Below are 27,797 nucleotides of genomic sequence, written 5' to 3'. Positions count from 1 at the left end.
GGCCCCACGTTTTATTTTAGTCTAATATGACCGGGACCACCTACGTAGGTTGACAGGTAAGTAACTATTTTTATTTTCTAGTTTTCAGTGCACATAAGATAAAACCGTTTAACTTAAAAGTTTTTACCGATTTTTATTTTCTAGTTTTTAGTATTTAATGAAAATGCCTACCGAATATTCCTCATTCTATCTAATTCATTTAGTGCATCATTATTACACGGTCTCTTACCTGACAATTTATTACAATCTAATTCCTCAATACATAGCCCTTCCAGATATGTACTTTTTTTTTAACGACCCCAAAATCATCACATGACCTCTCCTGCTGTGGGTCAGCAGCGGTGAGGAGTGCCAGACTCTTGAATAAGAACCGTTTTGTTCCGTCGTAGGCCTTTTATGTACCAGGGCCGCGGTAACTCTTTCGAACAATCTCGCAGCCCAGGCAGGCCTTGGCCCTGTTGGGCCCCGCTGGAGTTACTGACAGTTTTCTACTTGTGAAGCCCTTTCATTTGATACCCATATTGGTGGGATTGATAAAAAATTGTTATCAGCCATTTGGTAGCGGCGGCCATCTTAGATTTCAATTTTGCATAGTAAATTGTATTCTACTTGTTGAGACCCATCAACATGGGTATCAAATGAACCTAAGTTATCCGCCATTTTGTAGAGGCCGCCATCTTGGATTTTAATTTTATATAGTACATTGTATTCTACTGGTTGAGAACTTTCATTTGATACCCATATTGATGGGATTGATAAAACCTACGTTATCCGCCATTTTGTAGCGGCCGCCATCTTGGATTTCAATTTTCTATAGTATATTGTATTCTGCTTGTTGAGCCCTTTCATTTGATACCCATATTGATGGGATTGATAAAACCTACGTTATCCGCCATTTTGTAGCGGCCGCCATCTTGGATTTCAATTTTTTATAGTATATTGTATTCTGCTTGTTGAGCCCTTTCATTTGATACCCATATTGATGGGATTGATAAAATCTACGTTATCCGCCATTTTGTGCCGGCGGCCATATTGGATTTACAATGTTATTGATATTACTATATTGTATTGTCATCGGAATTAAAGGTGTATACAAAATTTCAGATTAATCGGTTGACAGGAAGAGGGTGAAATTTGAATTACTAAATTTGACCCAAGAATGAATAAATAATAAATAAAACAAACAGGGTGAGCTAAATAAAACCGTTTAACAAAGAGGTCTTCACACAATCACTTGGTTTATTCCAATGAACACAATATTAGTCACTACAATTATTTATCACTAATTTGTGGGAGGTGTGCACTCGGCAACGGTCGGCGAACGAATGACCCGAGTCGTGCGCCGCTTTATATAAGGTCCACCGTTGACAGATCGACGGTTGACACATCGACGGTTGACACACCGACGGTGGCGCCGTCATATACTTTACTACATTATCATTGTAACTAAAAATACTGGGCTCTGAAATTTACGTTCGATTGCCAAGAAATAAGAAAATTGTGACTACACTGTGTAATAGGGTTTTTAGAGCCCGCCTGGGTGAGAGTTACGGTTTAGTACACATATAATAGTTTTCGGGAACCGCGACCCAAGAATTTCAAGATAATCTTAATGAAAAAACCAGTTAATTCACCGGGCTAATATAAGAAAAAACTAGTAAACTCATGTTTAAGTCACAATAAGAGGAAGAAGCTCTTCGGCGCTCTGCTTTGATGGACTCTAGGCCCCACGACTTAATAAGGTCCTAATGTAATAAAAATGTTAAAAAATGTTCAAATAAATATTCTGATTCCCTGTTATACTCATATAAAGTAAAATATCTACTACTCACCAGAGCAATAACGCCCGCATCAGGAGCGCATCTTCCCAGCAGATCTACTAAGGTGCAGTAGAAGTTCAAGATGGCGGCGCCAGTGTCTATGTAGTCCTCATCCTCATCCGACTCCGGGAGCGGGTGGCTGAACTGGAAGTCGGAAAATTAATTTTAAGGGAGCTCGTGGCTAAGTAGTAGTTTTTTTTTGGCAGGGGGAAAATCCTCATGGACTTCCCTCCACCCGGGGTCGGTGGAGGGGGTGTGCCGAACTCTTACCGGCTAAAAACCACCCCAGTGTTGCCTTCACTTACCTATTGTCGAGGGCACAGGTATCGCCAAAGCATTCTTCCGCACCCTAAGTAGTAGTCCTACGGATCCATTTATTAGATGGTTAAGCAACGCTTGCAGCGGTCAGCCCGTGGATGGGTGACCATCATAACGTCTTTTGTGTGTTTCAAAATGCGAGTTAAGTCGGGGTATTCCAGCTATGACTTGAACATGTTGGTCAGTCGTTACGGGTAGTCAGAGGCCAGAAAGTCAGACAACCAGTCTTACCAAGGGATGTCAGATTACCCGAATACATACCGGCCGAGCCCAATTTTCTATTTATCCTTAGATTTGTTCGCTAGAGATAGAATTTTGTCCCGTAGAAGTAATGAAAATTCCTGTCTTCTCTTTCGATACTTCAAGCTATAGCACGGTTCCAAGGACTGGGTCTCATGGAGAAGGACCACCAAATGAAACTGAATTTCTTCAGACATTTTCCAAAAAGATTGAAAAGATAAAAAATGTTGACTCACGTTAATATCTCCCTCTTGCTCCATTTCCCTCAGCTTCCTTCTATCAGCGATCCTCTCGCTCATCTTGTTGGCGTCGACGATGGCTTTGAGTAGGCCTTCGCCCTCGCCCCTGAGCGCGGGCCCGAGGCACTCCGGTCGACGGATGAGGAGACGGATAACCAGGTTTGCGTTTTCTTCGACGCTTTCGCCGTTTACCTGTTGGGGTATAGGTAAGTTGTTGGGTAATTTCTTTCTTTCTTTCTTTTCAAATCTTCAAATCGTGAAATTATACAAATAAAGGTATCTGGTATTTTGAAAAGTATTTTTTGTTACCTTACTTTGACATTATTTAGAATAAAAACATAATCCTTAAACGAAATTAGGGGAGACGTACGGAATGCTTCTGATCATTTTTCATGTATTTTTCCATGTTCAGTGTCTCTTAAAATTAACAAAAACCAAGCCGATAGCCTAAGAGGATTCCTATTAAGGAAGTTTTGTGTTTTCTTCAATCGGACGGTGTTTTTTTTTTGTTTCTGAATAACGAGTTTCAGCATTGTATTGTAATGCTAAAAATATACTCTCGAAAAACATTACCCTTCTTGTACGTCGTAAAATCAACATTTCATTAAACATATTTCAGATTCTTTTGATAAACCAGCACATCAAAAACTCACCCAAACGCAGAACCTCAGAAAGTCAAGATATCTCTCCCCCTCGACTGGATCCCAGCCGAGGTCAGGATACCCCTTCTCCACCAGCTCGGAGTTGCTTTGCAGGCCACAGCGAGAGAGGTATACCGCTATCTTCTCTAGGTAGTGCTCTCTGGAAGTAAGGGAACATGTCAGGAAAGAAATAAATAATCAATTACTTTACAAGTACAGTAGAACACGAAACACAAATAAAGGTTAAAAATAATAAACAGAAAAATAATAAAAAGAGTAAAAACTTAAAGTATCACATATGTATATGATATGAAGAGACCAAATTAAGGTCCTATTTAAACATTGTATGTACCTAGAAGTAATCATCATCTACATATATTGTGATCGCCTTCCTAACCTAACCTGATTCAGTTGACTATTATTTTTTTACATAGTACGACAAAAATAATGGTTCAACTATATTTTTAGCTCATTTGAGCTTCGTGCCCATTGACAGCGCCGTTAAGTATTTTTAAAACAACATATCACAAAAGGTAATGCTTGCCAACATATGCGTCAAAATATGTACTGCCCTTTGAAGCAGATAGTTTAGCGTAGATCCTCTCAGCGAGAGTCTGGACAGCAAAATATCGAAGTTCTCCAACAACACAACAACCTAAAAGTAAGTAATTCTTCCTCACCTCAAAGCTAACGCCAGTTCAGTATTCTCCATCAAACTGGAGTAGGCCACATCTAAAGGCGTGGATCCTCTCAGCGAGGGTCTGGACAGCAGGATATTGGAGTTTTCCAGAAGAAAGTCGAAGTGATCGAACATCGCCTTCTGGTTTTGTCGTCCAGTGCGGCAGAAGTAGCAGAGGAAACGGCAGCAAGCTACCACCATCTCGTGTGATGTGTCCTGGGAAGAAGAGAAAAAAAAAAAGAATTATGATCTTGTGTTTTTAAATTCTGAAATACATCTTACATTTTTTGAAAAAATGTTTCGATGTTTGATATCGCGATGGCCGCTTCGTCGTGGTGGTCTAGTGGGTAAAGAACGTGTGTGGGTTCGATTCCAGGTCAGGCAAATGTAACTCTTTTACGTGTGTATGTACTTTCTTAGAATATCTTGCACACCAACGACCGTGTTTCGGATTTCACGTTAAACTGTAGGTCATTTGAACAGCCAGTACCAAGAGGTATTGGGTTGCTTGGGTAAATAGGTCGAGGAGGTCAAACAGGCAGGACAGTCGCTCCTTGTAATAGACCGGTAGCCGAGCCCAACATAGTAGTGAAAGGTGGTATATCGGTATATAGAGGTATATATATATATTTGTCTTTAGACTCTTATGTGTTCTTTTATCTCGCACTGAATCTCCAACAGTATTGTACCTACTACTTCTCTTTAACCACCACCCTAAAGTAGACTGGCAGAGAACGCGTAAGGCGTTAAGTCCGCTGTACATTGTGCAAAATGAATAAATAAATAAAATACTAGGCAGATATTAATACCTTCTCCTTGTCGTCGGCGACGGGCGGCGAGGCGGGCGGCGCGTCGGACTGCGCCTGCGCGCGGCGCCCCAGCGTGTTCATCATCACCGCCATCACGTTCTCGTGCACGCGGAGCACTCTGTGCAATGGCAAACATTCCATTAATTGGCACTGAGCAGTACTGACAAGAGCTACCCTCTTAAATTAAAGAGAAGAGCCTACGTCCCACTCCCCGCGTGGACCTACGGACTGTCACTACAGAGCAGAGTGCTTAGTGCGAGTTTTGCAAGTTAACTTGCTCGATGCGTAAATTATCATACAACTGAATTACGTTGCAATAATTTTAGAACTGTTTATTTAATACAGGCTGTCATCGGCACTTGGTTGTATTATAAACGCGCTCACTTGCGAAATAGTAAACGTCATTACCCGGAAAAATTAATGAACGTGCTCTATTCTAATCATGTCATGTAGCATACGACTCTTTACTTCAGCCAAGTTATAATTACGTATCGAGCGCGTAAACTTACAAAACTCGGAATCAGCACTCAGGTCTGGCTGTAGTAAAAAACATTGCATTTAACAAGTATGAAGATTGAAATGGTGATACGAACCTGATTAAATCTGGATGCTGGAAGAACGTGTGGTTGTTGACAAGTTTCCTGAAAGAAAATCATAATTAGAGATGACGACAAGCAAACTTGAGAATAATGAGGGCGTAATCATTAATTAGCGTACAATGGATCGAACAATTCAAACCTTATTATAGGTTTCTACCAGGGTTGCAATTTGGCCTATTCGGATACAACCGGATACAAAGAAGGATACAAAGGTGGCCTTTTTCTTTCATTTGGATTAATTTATCTTACCAGAGCCTCTTCCTCATGAGCTCCTCTTCCTCCTGGCTCATCTGCACGGGCAGTAACGCTCGGATCTGACTGAGCCCCACCCACATCTCTGCTACGTCGAGCTTGTGTATAAATATATCTTACCAGAGCCTCTTCCTCATGAGCTCCTCTTCCTCCTGGCTCATCTGCACGGGCAGTAACGCTCGGATCTGACTGAGCCCCACCCACATCTCTGCTACGTCGAGCTTGTGTATAAATATATCTTACCAGAGCCTCTTCCTCATGAGCTCCTCTTCCTCCTGGCTCATCTGCACGGGCAGTAACGCTCGGATCTGACTGAGCCCCACCCACATCTCTGCTACGTCGAGCTTGTGTATAAATATATCTTACCAGAGCCTCTTCCTCATGAGCTCCTCTTCCTCCTGGCTCATCTGCACGGGCAGTAACGCTCGGATCTGACTGAGCCCCACCCACATCTCTGCTACGTCGAGCTTGTGTATAAATATATCTTACCAGAGCCTCTTCCTCATGAGCTCCTCTTCCTCCTGGCTCATCTGCACGGGCAGTAACGCTCGGATCTGACTGAGCCCCACCCACATCTCTGCTACGTCGAGCTTGTGTATAAATATATCTTACCAGAGCCTCTTCCTCATGAGCTCCTCTTCCTCCTGGCTCATCTGCACGGGCAGTAACGCTCGGATCTGACTGAGCCCCACCCACATCTCTGCTACGTCGAGCTTGTGTATAAATATATCTTACCAGAGCCTCTTCCTCATGAGCTCCTCTTCCTCCTGGCTCATCTGCACGGGCAGTAACGCTCGGATCTGACTGAGCCCCACCCACATCTCTGCTACGTCTAACTTGGTCTTCGCGTTGATGACGTAAGTCTTCTCTAGAGCGCGAATTAGTTCACCTACTGCGTCGTATTGGCGGACTAGGAGACTGGAAAATGAAATAAATATGAATTGGTACAATAATTTTGGTTAATATTGGCCAAAATGGTTGGTGAAAATGTTAGAATGTATTTTATTCGATGTCAAAGCTCTTTGATGAAAATTTCTTGTATATAAATTAAAAATTCACGGAGTATCAGGAGACTGAAAAGGACGATGGTCGTCTAGGTATCCTGTCCAACAGCGGTCAAAGGTGGGCATTTTGGGGAGTGTCTTTTGTAAATTGCTGAAAATTATTTGATCTAGAGTTTGCAAAACGGGCAGTTTTCTTCTCTTACTAGGCATAAATCGATACTAGATAATCTAAGTAAAAAATCGATTAAATTTTATCGATAAAGTATTAATATTATTAATAATTACCTGAACATTTCTCTGACGAGTTTGGGTGTTTCTATCTGCGACTCCTCAGCCCAGTTCACTATCGTCTGAATGAGGACTTTGCGGAATTTCTCTTCTGGCGTCTTCTTGGGAGGCTCTTCAATTGCCTGCAAGATTGTATGGTTTTACAGATCTGACTGTGTGAATTTCAATACTCAATACTCCTTTCATTATACAGTTGGCGCGTTTTATAATATAGTGAGATTTTGGCCACGGCTCCTGTTCTCATATAAGGAGATCAGCCAGCTGCGAATGCACGGGTGAATCAATCGCCAACTTCCAGACTACGGGCTGCTTTGTGAAAGTTTAAGAAAACCCACAAAGCGATTTCGGCCCGACCCGGGAGTCGAACCCGAGACCTCGAGCACAGCCGTCGCGCTTGCGACCACTAGACCAACGAGGCAGTGTGTCAAATCGAGTCGAGTTTATAATATAAAATGAACCCAGTAGGCCACAGCATAAATATATTGGAGGGTTATGCAATAGTTTCTTATTTTGGGTATACCACTTGTAGAAAGAAGCGTAGTCAAATGCGTATCATTAATTAAGTAAAAAATATATCGGGTGTGTCGTACCTAGTCACATTATATTAAAAACGTTAATATATTGGTTAATATAATTATGTCGATTAGCAAAAAGAAAAAAAAAATACGTAAAAATAACATTGTCAAAAACAAAGTAAATAGAATAAAAAGTGCGAGAATTAGAACACCATAGGAGTCAGTCATTACAAACAAATGAAATTCTTTCTTGAAAACTGACAGCTGTCAACTGATCAAAACATTCGATACTCCTAACTATATCTCTGCTTTACACATAATGTTATAAATTATGAAAACGAAAAATGACTCCTGTGGCTAAACCACTGAATGGATTAGGTTATTCTTTTTTACAATTCGCCATAGAATATCGTAAAATATACATATGTGATAGAATTTAATGTGATTAGGTACGACACACCCGATATTGTCGCTTGTATTATCTAAATAAATAAATTACCTTAGCTTCCTCTTCCAACTCCTTCACCGTATTGATAATGTTGTATAACTTGCCGAATGCACCCGGTTTTGCCTCTGGTTCTTGATTTTCCTGTGACAAAAAATAAATATGACACCAATGACGTGGTTTCGGATGGCACGTTAAACTGTAGGTCCCGGCTGTCATTGAACATCCTTGACAGTCGTTACGGGTAGTCAGAAGTCAGTAAAGTCTGACACCAGTCTAACCAAACTGTAACTGGGTTGAGGAAATCAGATAAGCAGTCGCTTCTTGTGGCACACTGATACTCAGCTGCATCCGGTTAGACTGGAGGCCGATTTCAACATAGTTGGGAAAAAGGCTCGGAGGATGATGATGATGATGCTAGACTGTTCTCTTTGTCAAGCTCAACATAAGGAAAGGGCTAGGCGGATAGTTACCGATCCGTCAGGCTCCTGCAAGGCGTGTAGCGACACATGCGCCATCAGACTCTCGTGGAACTCGTTCATGCGAGCTATCAGCTCTTCTCCACACGGACAGTTCTCTTTGTCTTCCTCTTCCAAGTGCTTGAAACCTGGTGGAAAATCATCAAGTTATTATGTATATTTTGATACAAAACTATGCTCCATTAGAGTGGGCACTTAACTAAACGAAAACTATCTTGATATCTTGATGGAACTTTTTATTTAAAACAGAAACATAACAAGCAGCTGAAAATCACTGTAAATGCAATAATAACTATCATTAATTGATCTTCTAGAAAATAATTGGCAAGAAACTCCATGGACAAAATGGAAATCATGGCTGACCAAGTATAAAATGAAAAAAAAAATGGATCATGTTTTTTATTTCAGATAAAAATATGTTTATATGAAAATTTATTATTTTTAACTTACTCAATATAGCATTCATCTGTTCTCTAGGCGGACAACGGAACTCCCTGGTCTTCTTAGCGGCCACCGCGCTCGGCAAGTCCGACTGCTTGATTTCCGTGTAACGTCTGCAAGACAAAGAAAATATATTATTAATTCGAATATACATACATACAAGCAAGTATTTGTAGATAGAGAAAATACTTTTGTAAAAGTAAAGCAAGTTGACGGTAAGTAGTAAGTTTGTATTTATTTATTTATTTTTTGCTTATTACATGTATGTCTCTTTCTCTGTCTCTACGCTAAAATTACCGAAATGATTTAAATGTTTTGTATATAGATATGTAGTTTAGAACTTGAGAAAGGGCATACGGTAGTTTTTGTATAGTAATGAAAAGTTGTTTCCCTTGATGAGGTCACAGGTACCTGAGCTTGTACTCTATATAAATAAACACTCCTTTAAAGCAAAAACGTATACTTCATTATTTCTGTTTGGTTCATTTAAGGGTCTTAAAAACTACTATTGTTGAGGGATTCCGTCAAATAAGTCGCCATCTTACATGTAAGTACATTGCATGTGTTCATTGGATCTCTATTTGCCTATATGTCTGGCAATTTTATTCTTTCCTAATTTTCTCTAGCACATCTAACGCTACTATTACTATTATTTTTGTATCTTTCCCAATACCTACCTGAGCTGATCAGTCTGCAGATCTCCGACGAAATCATGTGCAAACGCGATGATGGCTTCAACTCTGTGTCTCAGCTGTATATCGTTGAGATGCTGCAGTAGGTAACACCTCTGTAGTTTACAATACTTACCTGAGCTGATCGGTCTGTAGATCTCTCAAAATATATACAGAGAGTTGCTACCTAATTGCTACCAGCTATCATTAGTTGCTACCTAATTGCTACCCTCGTCGTTTTGAAGATAATTAGCATCTCAGGATGGCTGTCACTTTTTCCAGTACGAAGAATACAAAACACTGTAGATACCTACCTATTTATAAGACCTACATTTTTAATACCTATGTATTTAAAAAAAAATATGACTTCAACTTTACCTGAGCTGATCAGTCTGCAGATCTCCGACGAAATCATGTGCAAACGCAATGATAGCTTCAACCCTGTGTCTCAGCTGTATATCGTTGAGATGCTGCAGTAGGTAACACATCTGTAGTTTAGCTCCTTCCGCCATCTTCATGTGGAGTAGACCTTTGCGGTGCTCGTCTTTGCCCTCTGTAATAAATAGTAGTTAAGTAATATATTGAAAAATAGGTAGTATATTGAACAGATGTTATAGGTATTTGTTTCCCGAAAGCGGGTGAGCTTTATCTGTTTGAAAGCGCTCAATAGTGGCCTAGTCACCTAGTCAGTCGAGACAATATTTAGACAAATAATACGGCTCATCCGCTTTTAGGAAATAAACATAAGGTAGGTACAGATAAATTGAAAAAAAAAAATCCTACAAAATAAAGTATATAAGTATGCTTAAGGAGTGGTTCTTAGGATACAGGACCGCAGATGTGTTAAAGGAACCAAAATTTACTACAAGTATAAAAATCAAACTCATGAAAATTCTGTATCAATATTTTGAGAAAATAACCTGAACATTTTCCGATTAACATCATCGTATGTATAGTCTAAGACCCCGTTCCCATCGTACTGACAATATTTCCGTAAGATATTTTTTTGGAATAAGTAATTTGATACCTTTATCAAACGAAGGGTCCCAAGTCTCAGGGTTGGTCATGATGAGCAGTTTCTCCACATCTTCGTCGCGCATCATGCCGACTAATAGTAGACGGTCTACTAGCTTTATTAGTGGCCTGTAAATAAGAGCTTATGATAATTTTCTGGGTTAAAGAGTTATGATGAAGCACGTCATATTGGTCTCTGAGGGTGGACTGCGACGTATAGGTTTGTTTGGTTATGGTTCACGTCAAAGTTAACTTCAGCGGTAGCTATAACGGTGAAGATAAATTTTGTTTAACAGTCGTGCGTTTTACCATTTTCACGTAATTTGTAGGTTAGCTAGCGTGAAGTTAACAATAGCAGTAACCGGTCGAAATCAAGCTGGCAATTTTAGGCTAAGTTCAACATGTTATTATAGCACTTACTTCTCTTTTAATAAAACTGATGTTTATGTTGTCGGGGAACTTGCCTTAATGTTTGAGGCTCATTTTCACCGACAACAAAAACACCCCTTTTTTAAAACAACTATCAACTTAAAAAACTGAACGTAAATTCATAGTAAACAGTTGTTTTAAGAAAACTGACGTTGTCAGTGAATTTGGGACCCAATGTTTAAATGGAGTAACTTATATTTTATTTAACCGGCTTATATGAAAAGGGTACCTGTCTCTAGCAGGACAGTAAAAATATCGATGATGAAGTATACAATACTTACAAGAACAGATTCTCATTACTTCCACCAACAGGATCTCGGTTGTGCACCTGGTTGGTTTCCACAGCCTCAGCTAACGCTTGCATGACGAACTCGCGCACCACTTCTAGTGGGAAGTATGGTGAATACAGGTTGCTGATCTCTGTTATACTTTCACTGGAAGATGAAAAAATGGTTGATATTTAATTGTAATGTAGGAAAAAACGTTTTAGTCTAAACTGTTATTGAAAAAATATTTTTTCTGGTCTTTTTCCGACTTATTCTTGTTTCATTTCCTTTAATAAGGCCAGAAAAAACCACTAGATAAGAACTGTAAATCGTTTGAGTTAGGGCCAATTGTATTATTAGTTAACTTCTATCTGAGGAATAAATATGATGGTTTGACATATTTTGCCTATATAAAAGCTGTCAAAATATCAAACATATGCTTTAGTAAAAGTTATCTGGCGACTGGAAAATCCGCTATTGTAACTTGCTTTGAATGCTGCTTGGTTCGCTGATCTAAACTCATATTGGAACGACTGGTCCCATTTGATAACTTATACAATTTTCAGGTAGCCTACTTATTGACGAAGGCTTTATGCTTCTTTTTTTCTCAGGGTTTGCTAGTTTTGTTTAACAATTTGAGTAACAACATATGCAGCGAGCGGATGTCTGAATCCTCGTACAGCTAGTATATTTATATACAACTAGTATATTTATAACTTAAGTAAAAACATACGCAATATCAGTCATCTTCATCTGCGGCCGGACGCTCTCGGTCTGCAGCGAGCGCAGGCTGTGCCCCATGTCGGGCTCCTCGTACAGCGCCTTCAGTTCGGGACCCAGGGGGATCACGAACTCGTTCTTACAGGCCTCCCTGAAAGCAAGATTATTATAAAGTAGGATAGTGGATAGAAATGTCTGTGTTTCGAAGGGCACGGTAAACTGTAGGTTCCAGCTGTCATTTGAACATCCTTGGCAGTCGTTACTGGTAACCAGAAGCCAGTAAGTCTGACACCAGTCTGACCAAGGGGTATCGGGTTGCCCGTGTAACTGGGCTGAGGAGGTCAGATAAGGCAGTCATTCCTTGTACAACACTGGTACTCAGCTACATTCGGTTAGACTGGAAGTCGACCTCAACATGGTTGGGAAAAGGCTTGGAGGATGATGATGAGTAGCATGTGACTTTAACTCCTGAATTGTACTGCAACTGGGTGCAGCGTGATAGACCCTTAAGCCCTTTATGTACCAGGGCCGTAGTAACTCTTACGAACAATTTAGCAGCTTCGGCAGGTTTTGGCCCTAGTGGGTCCCACTGGGTGAAACTATACTTACATGGTAGTAGCATGTGACTCCAGATGCAAAGCTATGAGCAGATCGTAGAAGCCCTGACGCAGCGGACCAGACATGTACTGCGACTGTATCGCGTATAGCAGCTGCTTCTGATCCACGTGATTTTCGTTAAATACTCACATAGTACTAGCACTCCCAAATTGTACTGCAAATGGGTGCAACGTAATAGAGTGTCAAACCCATGTTCCTTCTTAAGCCCTTTATGTACCAGGGCCGCAGTTCGAAAGAGTTCTTTCGAACAATCCCGCAGCATCTAGTGGTTTCCACTGGGGGGAAATAGGTACTTACATAGTAGTAGCATGCGGTTTTGGCCCTAGTGAATCCCTCTTGGGGAAGTAGGTATCTATTTACTTACATGGTAGTACGCGTTAACTCTTTTGAACAATCCCGCAGCATCTAGTGGTTTCCACTGAGGGGAAGTATATACTTACATGGTAGTAGCATGTGACTCCAGATGCAGAGCTATGAGCAGATCGTAGAAGCCCTGACGCAGCGGACCAGACATGTACTGCGACTGTATCGCGTATAGCAGCTGCTTCTGATCCACGTGAGTGCAGAGTGCGTGGGCGGCTCTGGAATAGTGAAATTTTATTAGACATAAAAAGCACTGTCAAATTATTATTTTTTTTATTTCGCGTTGTTTTTTAATTTGTGTAAAGCTAGTCCACCTTATTATAAAACGGTTTTAAATAGTACCAGCTTTAGGGCTAAGTTTAGACCATTAACTTGTTCAAGTACTAAAGCCGGTACTTTTTTAAGATCATGTGTCATAGTTTGTAGTTGTCATTCATGTGTCACCGAGCGGAAAATCCGCTATTTTGAAAACGCTGCTAAACATAGTTACCTAGGCACATCTTTCAGAATTATTTGTGTAATGCTATAGAACCCAGACATATTTTTCCAACCAGGGAAGAGTTCACCTTAGTTAGGCAAAATCAAGACCAGCTTACCTGTAGTTACTCTGATAACATAAAGCAGCATATAAAGTGAGTGTGTGCGAATGGAAACTTAGAAGTTTGTCCATTTCTATCAGCTCCAATATATCTATGCAGCGGTCTTCCTCTGTGAACAAAATTAAATGATGATAATTGATCATATCCACAATAATGCAGCAAATTCATTATCATTGTGCCCCTGCCTTTATAAAAAATCATTATTTTTGGTCAACACGTATAGCATAAAGCTATGCTTACATTTTTACAAGATACGAAGCTCAAAAATTGTAGTCTCAAATTGCGAAGCCAAATTATCTCATATGATGGTATATTGTTCTAGAGTAAGAAAATAATTTCTTCATCAATAAACTTACCCGGTATATGCAAAGCTAACATAGAAACCGCGTCTTCACACAGCATAGACCAACCGCGGATGTCAGACAACTTGAGAGCGTGTACTTGTAAAGATTGGTTCGGTACCTGAAAGTGAAGTTCAACCGTTGTATATAATTGAAAATTGTACACAATGTTTTTTGTCAAAAAGCGAAACGATTGGCGATTTAAAAATATCTGAAACTACTTTTAAATTCCTGAGACAATAAACATATTGAATTACTATCCTCATACACACATCATCATCTGCCAACTTGTTCCCGACAAACTTGGGGTCGGCTTTTAGCCTAATATCCGATTAGGCTAAAAGCCGACCCCAAGTTTGTCGCAGCTGAGCAAGTACCAGATACCGAAAGGTCTCGGTTAGACTGGTTGTCAGACTGTCTAGTCCATTACTGACCATGCCGACAACTATGTTGGGGTCGGCATCAAGTCTAACCAGATGCAGCTGAGTACCAGTGTTTTACAAGGAGCGACTGCCCTATCTGATATCCTCAACCCAGTTACCCGGGCAACCCAATAGCCCTTGGTAAGCCTCGTTGTCATACTTTTTTGCTGGCAATGTCACAGTAAAAAAATTTGAAAATCTACTCACCCTAGCCCACTGATGTGGTTTCAAACACTGCACTTTCAGCCTAGGCGGGAACTGAGGTATAACATGCTTGTCACTTGTAGGCAATACGGCGGCTGATAGTGGCAGACTAGTGGCTGATCTGCCGAGCTCTATCTGAAGGATTTCCTTGGAAGTCGCTTCTACGAAGATCGCGGGGAAGAGTTTGGTTTCTGGCTCCATCTGTGAAGAGAGAATAGAGATTATTATAGGACATTAGTAATGTTTGATAAGGAGGCATTCTTGCGCGTAGAATTTTCGGTATAATAATAGAGAAAATCTATATAAAAATGGTGTTACGTATATTTATAAAGAATGATGAAGTTGTAACACGATTGCATTTTTTCTGAACCTACATTACAAATCGTTCAATAAATATATTTTTTTTAGATAAAATTAGTTTGCCGTGTCATTTACGCACATTGTTATTTACATTTTCACATATTTCGTAAAATGTAGGTATTACGCGTATTTTCTATGATGTTTTGCATCGCATATATGTATAAACTGACCTTGAACTTGAAGCTAGTGTCCTTGCCCTCGCAGGTGAAGGCCACGGTCCCGGTGGACGTGTCGACGGAGCAGCCGATGAACATGCCTTGCGAGGCGCCTTTGGCTTGCTAGTTACATATAAACTGACCTTGAACTTGAAGCTAGTGTCCTTGCCCTCGCAGGTGAAGGCCACGGTCCCGGTGGACGTGTCGACGGAGCAGCCGATGAACATGCCTTGCGAGGCGCCTTTGGCTTGCTTGTTACATATAACACTGACCTTGAACTTGAAGCTAGTGTCCTTGCCCTCGCAGGTGAAGGCCACGGTCCCGGTGGACGTGTCGACGGAGCAGCCGATGAACATGCCTTGCGAGGCGCCTTTGGCTTGCTAGTTACATATAACACTGACCTTGAACTTGAAGCTAGTGTCCTTGCCCTCGCAGGTGAAGGCCACGGTCCCGGTGGACGTGTCGACGGAGCAGCCGATGAACATGCCTTGCGAGGCGCCTTTGGCTTGCTAGTTACATATAACACTGACCTTGAACTTGAAGCTAGTGTCCTTGCCCTCGCAGGTGAAGGCCACGGTCCCGGTGGACGTGTCGACGGAGCAGCCGATGAACATGCCTTGCGAGGCGCCTTTGGCTTGCTTGTTACATATAACACTGACCTTGAACTTGAAGCTAGTGTCCTTGCCCTCGCAGGTGAAGGCCACGGTCCCGGTGGACGTGTCGACGGAGCAGCCGATGAACATGCCTTGCGAGGCGCCTTTGGCTTGCTAGTTACATATAACACTGACCTTGAACTTGAAGCTAGTGTCCTTGCCCTCGCAGGTGAAGGCCACGGTCCCGGTGGACGTGTCGACGGAGCAGCCGATGAACATGCCTTGCGAGGCGCCTTTGGCTTGCTAGTTACATATAACACTGACCTTGAACTTGAAGCTAGTGTCCTTGCCCTCGCAGGTGAAGGCCACGGTCCCGGTGGACGTGTCGACGGAGCAGCCGATGAACATGCCTTGCGAGGCGCCTTTGGCTTGCTTGTTACATATAACACTGACCTTGAACTTGAAGCTAGTGTCCTTGCCCTCGCAGGTGAAGGCCACGGTCCCGGTGGACGTGTCGACGGAGCAGCCGATGAACATGCCTTGCGAGGCGCCTTTGGCTTGCTAGTTACATATAACACTGACCTTGAACTTGAAGCTAGTGTCCTTGCCCTCGCAGGTGAAGGCCACGGTCCCGGTGGACGTGTCGACGGAGCAGCCGATGAACATGCCTTGCGAGGCGCCTTTGGCTTGCTTGTTACATATAACACTGACCTTGAACTTGAAGCTAGTGTCCTTGCCCTCGCAGGTGAAGGCCACGGTCCCGGTGGACGTGTCGACGGAGCAGCCGATGAACATGCCTTGCGAGGCGCCTTTGGCTTGCTAGTTACATATAACACTGACCTTGAACTTGAAGCTAGTGTCCTTGCCCTCGCAGGTGAAGGCCACGGTCCCGGTGGACGTGTCGACGGAGCAGCCGATGAACATGCCTTGCGAGGCGCCTTTGGCTGTGGCCTCGGCCATGACCTCGTTGTATAGCTCGTCTGCACGGACCATGTAGCAGGATTGGCGGTTTACACTGAAAGGAGTTTGAGTTTTAGACAGTGTAAATAAAGGTAATTGATATCCCCAAAATATTTATTCTTTAAAGCCTGAAACATTACTACAGGCCACCATAGTTGAAAATCCCTTTTAAAAAAATATGACAACGACATAACTACTTATATTCTAAAACTAAAATTGGAACATCCAACAAGTTAATCCAAGCTTAAACCGAAGAAAATGTGTGGTTATTCCTTAATTACTAATTTAATTAAGGTGGTCCGAATTTATTTTCCGATTTAAACAATTCTTTCACACTTCACAGTATATTTATCGTAAAAGACAGAACAGAAAGCTATTAACTACTTTGAATCCGCTACACGAACTAGCTCTCACGGAATCCGTCAAATACCATTGAAATGTTCTATTAGGTTCTGGTACAATTTAATACAACATTTTGCTATTACTGAAACTAAATCAATTAGGTACTACATAAAATAGGACTTACTTCTCAACAACCCTGTCGTAATCATCAGTGATGATGACGGAGGACTTGGTGACCTTGCTCTGGTTGAACTCCTTCGAGTGCAGGTGGTACTGGGTGGTCACCCAGCCGATGTACACATGGGTCGGGTCTTGACCTGGGTAGATCCTGAGTAAATGGAGTACAGTTAAGAAGTAGATCTCGTAGGAAAGGCATCAACCAATAGATATTTTATAGATTTAAGTATGTGCAAATGGCATCTTAGATGGACAGCTATAGGTAATGTTATCAGACCTACAATCAAGTCTCAGAAACAATACATTTATTTATTACAAAGATGGTAACTAAATTATACTAAGCTTACAAAACCCTTGCAATGGTTTGACTTTTTACTTTTTTAAGAGAAAACTTCTTTTTTATTTTTTCACAAAGAAAATTTATGTATGTTTTCATCTTAATTGATTTTGGTCGTTTTCAGAATTATAGTAAAATGAGAGATAACATTTTCTGAAGACTCGCAGGGCACTTATTTATGAGGGTGACATATTACTTAAGTCACAGAAAAATAATATCTTTTCTTTTAGAAAATAATAGCAATATAAGACCTTAAAGTCTACTAACCTGACTCCATAAAAGTACTCATTAATGAGCTTCAAACACTCGCTATCGAAGATCTCATTGCCAACAGTCTCGGTAGCCGACTGCGCGAGAGTGCTGGTCGTCATCTGCTTCCTGTCTTGCGTGGGAGTCGCCATCTGAGCGTTCGACTGTGACGTCAGTAAGAGAAGGAGAAAGAGTGAGATTAGAAGAGAAGAAGAATTAAAAGCCTATCTACTATTAAGTAGACTAAAAAGCTTCAGACCCAGCTTCACTTAAGAAGAAAGTTTTCAAGCAAACAATAGAATTTCATTATCCAAACATCAATTTAATTGGTTGGTTAAAAACTTCTCACTCCGTCTCGTTTTTGTGAAGTGTGGGCCTTAAAGTATAGGAAGGAAACTACACGAAAAAAGTTTCAAGGGGTATTTTTAAGCCATTTAAAAGACATACACATATGTCAGTAGCTATTTGTAGTTGTCTAAATCTATTTTTTTCTTATCATTTATTTATTTTCTAACATATGATTTACATTTTTAAATATTAAATATAAAAATAAAAAACATTTAAAAATATAAAAAATAGGTTGCCACCGATATCGGGCACAGGGTCCAAGGTACCGGTGGTTAGGGTCCCAGAGACAGAAACCTCCTCACAATACGTGCCGTATCAAGGAGTACTGCCTTCTGAATCAGTCCCTTGATCCAGCCGCCCAACGAGAGCCTCCTGAGGTGTTCGTCGAGGCTCTTGGCTATTAAACCATTGGCCGTAACGACAATCGGCACAACAACAGCCGTGTCGACACTCCACATGGCGACAACCTCGTGCGCTAAGTCGAGATACTTTATTTGTTTCTCTTTCTCAGCTTTCACAAGGTTCTCGTCATGCGGAACGGCGACATCGACTATCATCGCGCGGCGCGCTAATCGATCTATCACCACAATATCAGGCTTATTGGCTACAATAGTCCTGTCAGTGATGATAGATCGATCCCAGTACAACGTGATATGGTCCTTTTCGAGAACTGGGTCGGGCGCATACCTGTAGTACGGTACCTCAAGGTCTACAAGGTTGTATTGCAGAGCAAGCTGCTGGTGGATAATCTTGGCCACTTGGTTATGTCTGTGCAAATATTCACCATTAGCCAAACGAGAACAACCAGATATAATATGTCTGATAGACTCACCCGGATGGTGACATGCCCGACATATGTCAACCGTCCCGTCTTTCACGATATATCTCCGGTAGTTATTCGTAAGGATAACTTCGTCCATAATTGCACATACAAACCCTTCGGTTTCTCCAAACAAGTCACCGAAGCGTAGCCAAGATACGGACGCATTGAAGTCTACATCGGGGCCATGAAGAGCCCCGAAGAAGCGTCCGTGTAGCTGTTTGCTCTGCCATACTTCCTTGCGATCATGGGTAGTTAGTACCACAGGTCTGCGCCAGTTCTCATTTGCCAACGATAGCGGGTGAGTCCTTTGTCCACTGCTACCATATCACGATGCATACCCACGTCGCTTTTGAGAAGATATTCTCTGAGACTGCACACCTCGCGGTTGTGGAGCGTCTTTGCATTTAAAAGCCTCGGCCTCCACATTTCCGTGGGATGTACAGTCTCATCACCGACGATCGTGGGTGGTGCATTCGTTCTGCGGTCAGCAGTGTGCGGACTCTCCTATCCAAGGCATCCAATTCAGTTTGAGTCCATTTGAGTATGCCGAAGGAGTACATCAGGACTGGCATGACCCAACCATTATAGGCGCGAACCTTGTTGCCGCCTGATAAGGAACTTTTTAGGACCTTATTCAGGCGGCCAAAGAAACGCTCCCGCAATGACTGTTTCATGACAGCCACATTGATGCCTAACCCTCCGCCATACCCAAGTATTTATATATCGTTTGCGGAGAGTGATCTCAGATTTATGGAATCTGAGAGTTGTACTCCCTCAGATTCCACATTCCCCTCGCTTTACATGCATGACTGCACATTTGTCCACACCGAACTCCATCCTGATGCAACTACTGAAATTTTCAGTGATCTTCAGTAGCTTCATCAGCTGCAGTTCTGTAGTGGCAAACAGTTTCAGATCATCCATATAAAGCAAATGGGATATAACCTGACCCCCTCTCCGCAAAGGATAGCCCAGCCCCGAACCCTCTAGCAATGTGCTCAAAGGGTTCAAGGCCAGGCAAAACCAAAGTGGACTCAAACTGTCACCCTGGAATATTCCCCGCTCGATCTTAATAGGATCGCCGGTCCCTTCAATTTGTCTACATCCTGGATAGTGAAGAACCGTTCTCCATTGCTCCATACATGACGCAAGAAAGGCGCGTAGAGTTGTATTTATTTTATACAACTCCAGTACCCTCCTAAGCCATGTATGGGGGACCGAGTCGTAGGCCTTCTTATAGTCTATCCAACATGTCGACAAATTCTTTCGGGATCGTCGAACCTGTTGGCTGATGACCATATCAGTGAGGAGTAGCTCCTTAGTAGCACGGGACCCCTTCTTACATCCATTTTGAGAAACTGACATAATTGAATATTTTTCAATATGTTGGTTAAATAAATCTATATTGTTATAATTCTAATAAATAATTGAAGTAGAATCGAAGATAATTTGTAAAGCTTGCATCACAACATTTAATTAGATTGTTTATGTACTTATCGCTTGAATAAAACTAGGTATATATAAATATGCTTAACATCATAATTAGTTATACAATTAAAGCGTAGTTGGTACAAGAAATAAGTCATTAGTAAGAAACCCAAGTACCATAATGAGTGGTTAGTAAAACCAGGGTTTATGTAAGGACTTACGTTTAAACCAACTTGGCTTCCATACAAGTTGGTCCGGCTAGGACGCGCGTTCATGCCGTTATATCTTTGATTAGCCTTGTCAGAAATTAACAGAATATCATGAAATGCAACATAAAATTATAACGTAAATTGAAGGATAAAAGGGACAAAATTTGAATGCAAAATGACAAAAGGACCAAAAATGTGAATACAAAATGTAGTGTATAGGATCGAAGGACCAAAATATATGAATGGGTCTTTTTATTCAAAGGTTGATTTGATAATTTGGTACACAAATAATCATAATGCAATGAATGAAAATCATGATCCTTCTTTTGGGAATAAATTATATGAAAATAAAAACGAAACAGGCCAAATTGTAATTCATGTGTTTTTATCAGTTGATATCTCCGAATGTACACTAAAATATCAACATAGAAAAACACTTTTTTCAGTATTAAAATTACATTGTTAAAAAAGAAGTTAATTTTGAAACAAAAACCCTTGGGTTTAGGTCTTGGTTTAGCCAAACAACAGTAATTTATACAGTTCAATAAAATCAGTAAAAAAGGTTAAAAACCGTACCGTTTAATAATGTCAAAAGTCTCTCATTAAACCACAATGGAAAATGAACCTTATGCCTCTGCAATAAGGTTGAACATACCTGTGACACTTTGATCTGAGGGTTTGGTCTTCGAGCACCACGCTCCGGTGATACCTCTGTGTCACTGAAGGGATCTGGTGTTTTGGATTTACGGGATTTAGCACGATCACTGCTTTCACCGCGCTTGCTTCTGAAGAACCTGAGTTGTGAATAGGAATTGATAAATAAAACGAAATTCTCCTGATTTATGCTGATATTGTAAAGAGTTAACATTTTTTTTTTGTCTGAACTATAAAGGCTCCGAAATTAATGAACTGATTTTAAAAAATTATTTCAATCTTGGGAAGGCACTAACCCCGAGTAACATTACCCGACGATACATAAATATCCTATCCGTGTTCTGGAAGTAGTTACCACGGGACGCGTGGGAAACCAAGGGAAATATATATTTCAGGCTTAGAATCATTATGATTCAATGAACCCGATCAGCATGAGAAGGAATTACAAAAAAAACTGCCTAAGAAAAATAGGTGCAAAATAAAAACTATGGTCATTCTATTCAATTCACATTATAAGAGTTAAAGTCTTTATTAAAACCACTTACTTGAAAGGCGATCGTCCCCTCTTATCCTTCTTATCGTCTGGAGCCAAACCTTGGGACCCGAGGTCATACTTGGCCATCTCTGCTTCACTGGTCGACCGATGCATGCCGTTGACTTGACCTGTATTGACGAATTTACATGAAGGACCAAAATACCAAAATTATATTGCGAGTGAAAGGACCAATTTGTGTTGGAGAGTAAGTTAAGCCGAATTCATAATTTAAACGCTCTTTTTAATATTATGTATTGGATAGACTATGTATGAATCTATATTTTCTTTCTTTTAAGTAAGTAGGTACTACACCTGCTATACTTAATTTACGGTTAAATCCCAATGACTTCAGTATTTTAGCTTGTTAGACAGCAGTAAGATACGACTTATTAGATTTTAAAAGAATTGTTAAGTCGAAAAGACAATCAAAGCAAAGTTTTCTTAAAAATCAACACAGTGCTAATGCGAAGAAATGGTGTGTATATTATTTTTCTGGTATCGTTTAGTTGTGTATTTTAATGTGATAATTTGATGTCGATTATAATATCCCTATATAATGTTATACATATGATGTTAATAAGCTTCCTCACATTTAAGACTGTTCAATAAACGTACTGCTTGCATAAAAGTCCAATATACAAAAAACACAGATGACAGATACGTAGATGATTTCATACTTTTTACACTTACCTCAGACCTCAACCCACCAAGAAGAAAAAAAAACAAATTCAACGACATCAAAACACCAAAAGCACGTAACAAAATATAAACAACAGCCAAAAACCTTTACAAAGCCCAACCTGGTTGCAAATTACTGTAAGTTTGTATAGTAACACCTCTTGTCACGGAGCCCTTACGTGGCGGTCTGGATGGCAGACGCTTCATCTTGGAGCTGGGTAACTCCTCCTGGTTATCTTCGTAGTGCAAACCTAGGGTGTGGTGAAGCGAAGTCAGGTGAGGGTGTATGCAATGTGCTTTTTAGAGAAGAAGAAATTTTTGGCAAAGCCCTTTTAGGCTAACTACCCGTAGATGAGTTTAATTTTGTACGGGTGCTTAACTATCCTTTTTTCCAAAAAACTTGCCAAGAGAACTTTAGTTCTCTAGTGTTAATGGTCACTGAGATTTTTTGACGGACGGACAGACAGACATGGCGAAATTAAAGCTATCTTATTACTAAATGTGGTCTTAATTAGTACCAGCTTCAGTATTAGGTTTATTTTATTAACTTTGTACTTTTTTAAGGCCACTTATTATAATAAGGTAGGTACTTATAGTTTCTAGTTTCGCCGTGTCTGTCTGTTCGGCCATCCGTCCGCGGATAATCTTAATGACCATTAGGTATTACTAGAGAACATTCTCTTGGTCGGTATTTTGGAAAAAAATGGATGGTTCTTTAGCGAAAGGTTTTGGAAAAAGTTAATTTAGTGCAGAACACAGATAGGTGTTTCAGAAAATAGTTGCAATATAATAGTGCAAGTTTTTTTCTGCCATAGAATAGTTTGACACCAATATATATAAGCTTTTTTACAAAATATAAATTAACATATAGACCAATTATGTGTATTTACATATTGCATACATCCATCGGACAGGGTACAAAATGTGCAAACATTAAATTAAAAATACAAATGGAGAGAAAAAGCTAATTTATAAAAACCACTGCGGGGTGCTATTCTATTGTTTATTTACTTGAAATTCTATAAGCCACGATTCTCATTTTTTTACCACTATTTTTCAACAGAAAATATTATTTACCCCAGTTGCAATAAGGGCCGATTTTTCAATCGTCAGATAACTGTTGTATAAGATATATGAGCTTAATATGTATGACGTTTTAACAATTTTTGGAGAAAAAATATATCAAATCGGTATATTTATTCCTCAGATAAAAGTCAAGTGGAGATTGATAAAAAATCGGACCTTAAAGTGCTGTTAACTCTATCTATGACATGACCCCATTTCCAGTTGGAAAATACCATCCCATCGCTAATCGTGTACTTCAGAATGGTGGGTGTACTCTTTAAGATTTGTTCAATTGAACCTTTATATTTAAAGAGTACACCCTTCACCCTGACGCACACCGCAAATCCATTAATTTCACTATCATGAATTCTGGCTCATAGAATCTTTCGGGGGACAAATAAAAATCAACGTTGTGGTAACATCAAGTAGGTACAAGAACAATAGGTCTTAAAGTGCAAAATACTGTAACATTTTACTAAAATTACCTTTGATATCGTTCATGGTGAACCCGCTTCTCATGATCTGGTCTATGTGAGCAGGCATCTGGGCTTCCACTGCTTCTTTCATCAGGATCTGCTGGCGATCCTTGATTTCTACCCAACGGCGAGCTTTTTCTGCCTCACTGGGGTAAAGTTGGTATGTGTTTAGTGAGTCGTTAATAATGTCATCTACGTAAAATACTTTGTTATAAAGTTGCAGTTTGTTTATTTGAATGCGGTATAGTTAGGACCTGGTGGACCGATTTGAAAAATTCTTTCAGTTTTACATAACCAATTTATTGAGGATGGCTATAGGTTACTTTTTATCTGTGTGTGCGATGTAGTTTCCATGGAACGCGATTGAAACCGCTGTCCCTAGATTTCATATTTGTCCTCACATTTTGTATGAGTCCCTACACTCTATCAGGGTCCCTAGAACGTATCAGGGTCTCAAAATTTTATCAAGGTCTTTAGGTTTCAAAATCAAAATCAAATTGTTTTTATTTCAAATAGGCCTTTGCAGGCTCTTATGAAACGTCAAATTAATTTACAAGGGTCCGTAGAATTTATCAGTGACCCTAGATTTTATCCAGGTTGTCGAAATAGTTCTTTCAAATAGCGTGAGTTAATTTATATAACCTTGTTAATAACTATTATAAAATAAATATAACTTACTCAATAAACTCATTGTGGCAGATAACAGGTAGTGAGAGACGTAAGAACTCCCAGTTAGCTTTCTCCATCGTCTCGAACGTGTTGTGGGAAATCTTGAGACAGGGAGGTGTATCTGCGGAGAAATAAATAAAAGTATATAGTATGTCTTGTGTTGTCCCGTACATTTCAAAAAGAAATAAATATTTGTGTGAAAGCTATATTCGTATGTTCAAACATACGAACTTTCAAAATAAAAACGTCATTTTCAGTGGTACAATATGAACCAAAGCTCGTTTTTACTGTCCCACTGAAAGAGATCTCTTGTCGTCCGAGGAATTACAAGAGCTGATATCAGTACCCTTACTCAAGGCGGATTGGCTAATTCAGACTTATAGTCTATGTTTCCTGAAAATGTTTAAATTCCCTCATCTTTACTTATTTCATTGGTGTGTAAAATTCACAGAAACTTTCTTGACCTACAATCGAACCCGCACGCTCCTACATAAATGTCTGGTGACCAACTAGATCACCATGACGGTAAAATCATCATAATATTAATGTTACCTGAACCAGCTGGTATCCTGGTAACGTCAATCCTGGTGTCGATCATCTCGTCGGTGTTCTCAAAAATCGGTTGGTCTTTAGTGTACCAGTGAGTCACGTCTCTCTTCATATTGCTGTAATATTATATCATTAATTATTATGGTGACGTCTGGAATTGGTGCTGGATTTTGACTTATTGGATAATTGTTTTACCAATCCGGGAACAGTAAGTTGTAGTAAGCCCTCGGGATGTTGGTTAAATCGCGGGACTGAATAGTCTATACTAATATTATAAAGCTGAAGAGTTTGTTTGTTTGAACGCGCTAATTTCAAGAACTACTGGACCGATTTGAAAAATTCTTTCAGTGTTAGATAGCGCATTTATCGAGAAAGGCTATATATAGGCTACTTTTTATCCGGGTTCGTGCCGTGGTTCCTACGGGATGCGGGTGAAACCACTGACAGAAGCTAGTTACTTAATAAAATTCATAGTGTTACTTACACACAGAATGGTTCATATCCCTCCTGCAGACCACATGTCGTGAAGTATTTCAGCGTGTTCACATCTTGACCGTATGTCAACCTGGTGGAATATAAACACGAAGATTAGCCGTCATTTGAAGAATATACGAAAGAACCAACCAAGCCTCGCATAAGTCGGGTTCTATATTAGGTATTATCTAAAAAACGGTAACATTATTTATTTTATTCTTGTATTTACTGTTGTAGTGGCAACATATACATCATTTGTATTTTTTCAACTGGCTATCATGATGCATGAGACATATAATCCTAGTAATAGACTGATAGACGAACAGAGAAGTCTGAGTAATATCTTTATTCTCATTTCTAATATGTTCTGCAAGGTATTTGGGCAATATATTTTCGCAATATATTTTTCGCTTCCTTTCCTTTGCGTCAGTCAAGTCCACTTGTTAAAATAAATATAAACAAAAAATTCTATTACCTAGCTTTCTGCCCCACACCAAGAGTACAGGCAGGCACGAAGTTGTCACCCTGGACATCAGCAAACGTAGTTTCACCACCGAGGGCATCCATCAAGAGTTCACCATTCAGTGAGAAACCTAATACATAACGCATATTAATAAATCATTCACACAACTAATGAGACCTAAGGACCAATATACAGATAAGAAATTAAGATGAAAATAGAATTGAATTTTCTAAGGAATTTATTTAAATTGATTAATGTACCTGATCAAACGAATATAGGTAAACAAGAATGGGAGGCTACGTTTAAATACTTTCTATTGAGTTCTCTATAAAATGGGGGTTTGTAAGTAGTTATTCAAGATTTAAAAAATATCTAGTAGCATTGGAAGGCACGTGTTAATTAGGACATACAAACAGACAATAACAGTACACACATGAAAGTTATGGAATTATTTTAGTACATTTTAATTTACTGCTATATTCCTTAAAATTACATTCTTAAGGTTCAATGGTATTATTAACATTACCAAAAGCAGGTTAGGGAGTGTTAGTTACAAAGTTAAGGGGTGAATTTTAATATTTTTGCTGCTAATTTCTACGCTACTCAATTTTTGCGATGATTTAGCTACTTTTACCCGACTGTTACTAAGGGTTATGACAATGAAGTATTCTTAGCTAAAATAGCTGATTTGTACCGCTCTTAGTACCAAGGATCATTTTAGAGAGTCAATATTGACATAAATAACAATTCTAATGATGATCATGTAAAACAAACCCATTATCATGGATGCTGAAGTTTTAATTTTACATTTAACATCTGTTCGGTCTTTACCATTTTTTAGATTAGAGCACGAGATCAGACCTTGCAATCTCCAAAGAGCAAATTCAAAACAAAAGAAGTCGTTTTACATTTTTCTCAAATGATGTATGTTAGCTGTGAGTTAAAAACAAACAGTGCTAAAGAGACGAAAGTGCTTTATTTCTTTTTAACCACGCTCCTTTATTTTAACACCATACTTGTTGAAAGTAACAAACAATGATCCTGGCAAAAGGGCAAGTGTGCAATCAATCATTATCAATCTATCAATCGTTGAATTGTGCGACTCTATCAATCATAGCAAGCGAAGCGATGCAGTGGTAACTAATGTCGATATCATTTAAGCGTTTGGCGATTAAGCATTCAAAGTAATTGTAGTAACTTTACAATAGTGGCAGGAACATTTTTATATAAATAGTTAACACATATGTACAGAGGATTGAATATATAGTTATATTTTTCGGAAAGATACATAAAATATCTAAACTAGAATATAATAAAGAGGAAAAGAATACATATGGAGAAGCAACATTTAAGCAAGACTAGAGACTAAATTACAGCTAAGCATTGACATACAACAGAAATAAAAAAATAATAGGAAGGGAGGTAAAACGTTTAAGTATTTCAACACAAAAATGTTCCTGCCCCTACCAAAGCTCTCACTCTGATATTTACTTATCGTCTTATCAATGAGATCTAGGAAGACGCCCACTACGTCACCAACAGCCCATTGCTTGCCGAAAGATTCAGTGTTACCGCTGTACACTTTTTCCTCCTTGAAAGTCGGGAAAAATAGTTTTTTACCTTATTGCTAATGACATAGAGATGATTTTTGCTGAATATTAGGAGCTTCGTATACCTTTTGTTTTGTGTAGAGCTTTTGATTAACATAAACACAGTAAATATGCACTTGAAATATACCTACAGTATCCAAATCAGACGTGCACATAGTGGTTTTGATTTAAAGTATACATAGTAAAGCAATATATAAAGTAATAACAGTTTTGCCAGTAAAACCACT

General features: G+C 39.7%; 1 protein-coding gene across 1 annotated transcript in view; it reads right to left on the bottom strand.

Annotated features, from left to right (window-relative positions):
• Positions 1–27,797, bottom strand: part of LOC110378002 (ryanodine receptor) — a 163,501-nt gene that overhangs the window by 46,133 nt on the left and 89,571 nt on the right. The window contains exons 28-59 of the mRNA XM_064042448.1: positions 27,452–27,551; positions 25,973–26,090; positions 25,508–25,588; positions 25,027–25,139; positions 24,484–24,595; positions 23,815–23,951; positions 22,387–22,515; positions 21,597–21,714; positions 21,053–21,191; positions 20,410–20,484; positions 17,608–17,753; positions 17,011–17,154; positions 16,365–16,539; positions 14,420–14,617; positions 13,806–13,911; positions 13,447–13,558; positions 12,928–13,068; positions 11,883–12,020; positions 11,165–11,317; positions 10,468–10,583; positions 9,819–9,993; positions 8,779–8,882; positions 8,323–8,456; positions 7,904–7,993; positions 6,887–7,011; positions 6,333–6,515; positions 5,340–5,387; positions 4,747–4,864; positions 3,939–4,153; positions 3,271–3,418; positions 2,615–2,809; positions 1,833–1,964 (exon numbers count right to left, since the gene is read on the bottom strand). Of these exons, the coding sequence (XP_063898518.1) occupies positions 1,833–1,964; positions 2,615–2,809; positions 3,271–3,418; positions 3,939–4,153; positions 4,747–4,864; positions 5,340–5,387; positions 6,333–6,515; positions 6,887–7,011; positions 7,904–7,993; positions 8,323–8,456; positions 8,779–8,882; positions 9,819–9,993; positions 10,468–10,583; positions 11,165–11,317; positions 11,883–12,020; positions 12,928–13,068; positions 13,447–13,558; positions 13,806–13,911; positions 14,420–14,617; positions 16,365–16,539; positions 17,011–17,154; positions 17,608–17,753; positions 20,410–20,484; positions 21,053–21,191; positions 21,597–21,714; positions 22,387–22,515; positions 23,815–23,951; positions 24,484–24,595; positions 25,027–25,139; positions 25,508–25,588; positions 25,973–26,090; positions 27,452–27,551 (4,218 nt within the window). The remainder of the gene's footprint in view (positions 1–1,832; positions 1,965–2,614; positions 2,810–3,270; positions 3,419–3,938; positions 4,154–4,746; positions 4,865–5,339; positions 5,388–6,332; positions 6,516–6,886; positions 7,012–7,903; positions 7,994–8,322; positions 8,457–8,778; positions 8,883–9,818; positions 9,994–10,467; positions 10,584–11,164; positions 11,318–11,882; positions 12,021–12,927; positions 13,069–13,446; positions 13,559–13,805; positions 13,912–14,419; positions 14,618–16,364; positions 16,540–17,010; positions 17,155–17,607; positions 17,754–20,409; positions 20,485–21,052; positions 21,192–21,596; positions 21,715–22,386; positions 22,516–23,814; positions 23,952–24,483; positions 24,596–25,026; positions 25,140–25,507; positions 25,589–25,972; positions 26,091–27,451; positions 27,552–27,797) is intronic.

The sequence above is a fragment of the Helicoverpa armigera genome, chromosome 28 (genome assembly GCF_030705265.1).
Source record: "Helicoverpa armigera isolate CAAS_96S chromosome 28, ASM3070526v1, whole genome shotgun sequence".
Taxonomy (NCBI): Eukaryota; Metazoa; Arthropoda; class Insecta; order Lepidoptera; family Noctuidae; genus Helicoverpa; species Helicoverpa armigera.
This window is presented reverse-complemented; position numbering and strand designations above follow the sequence as displayed.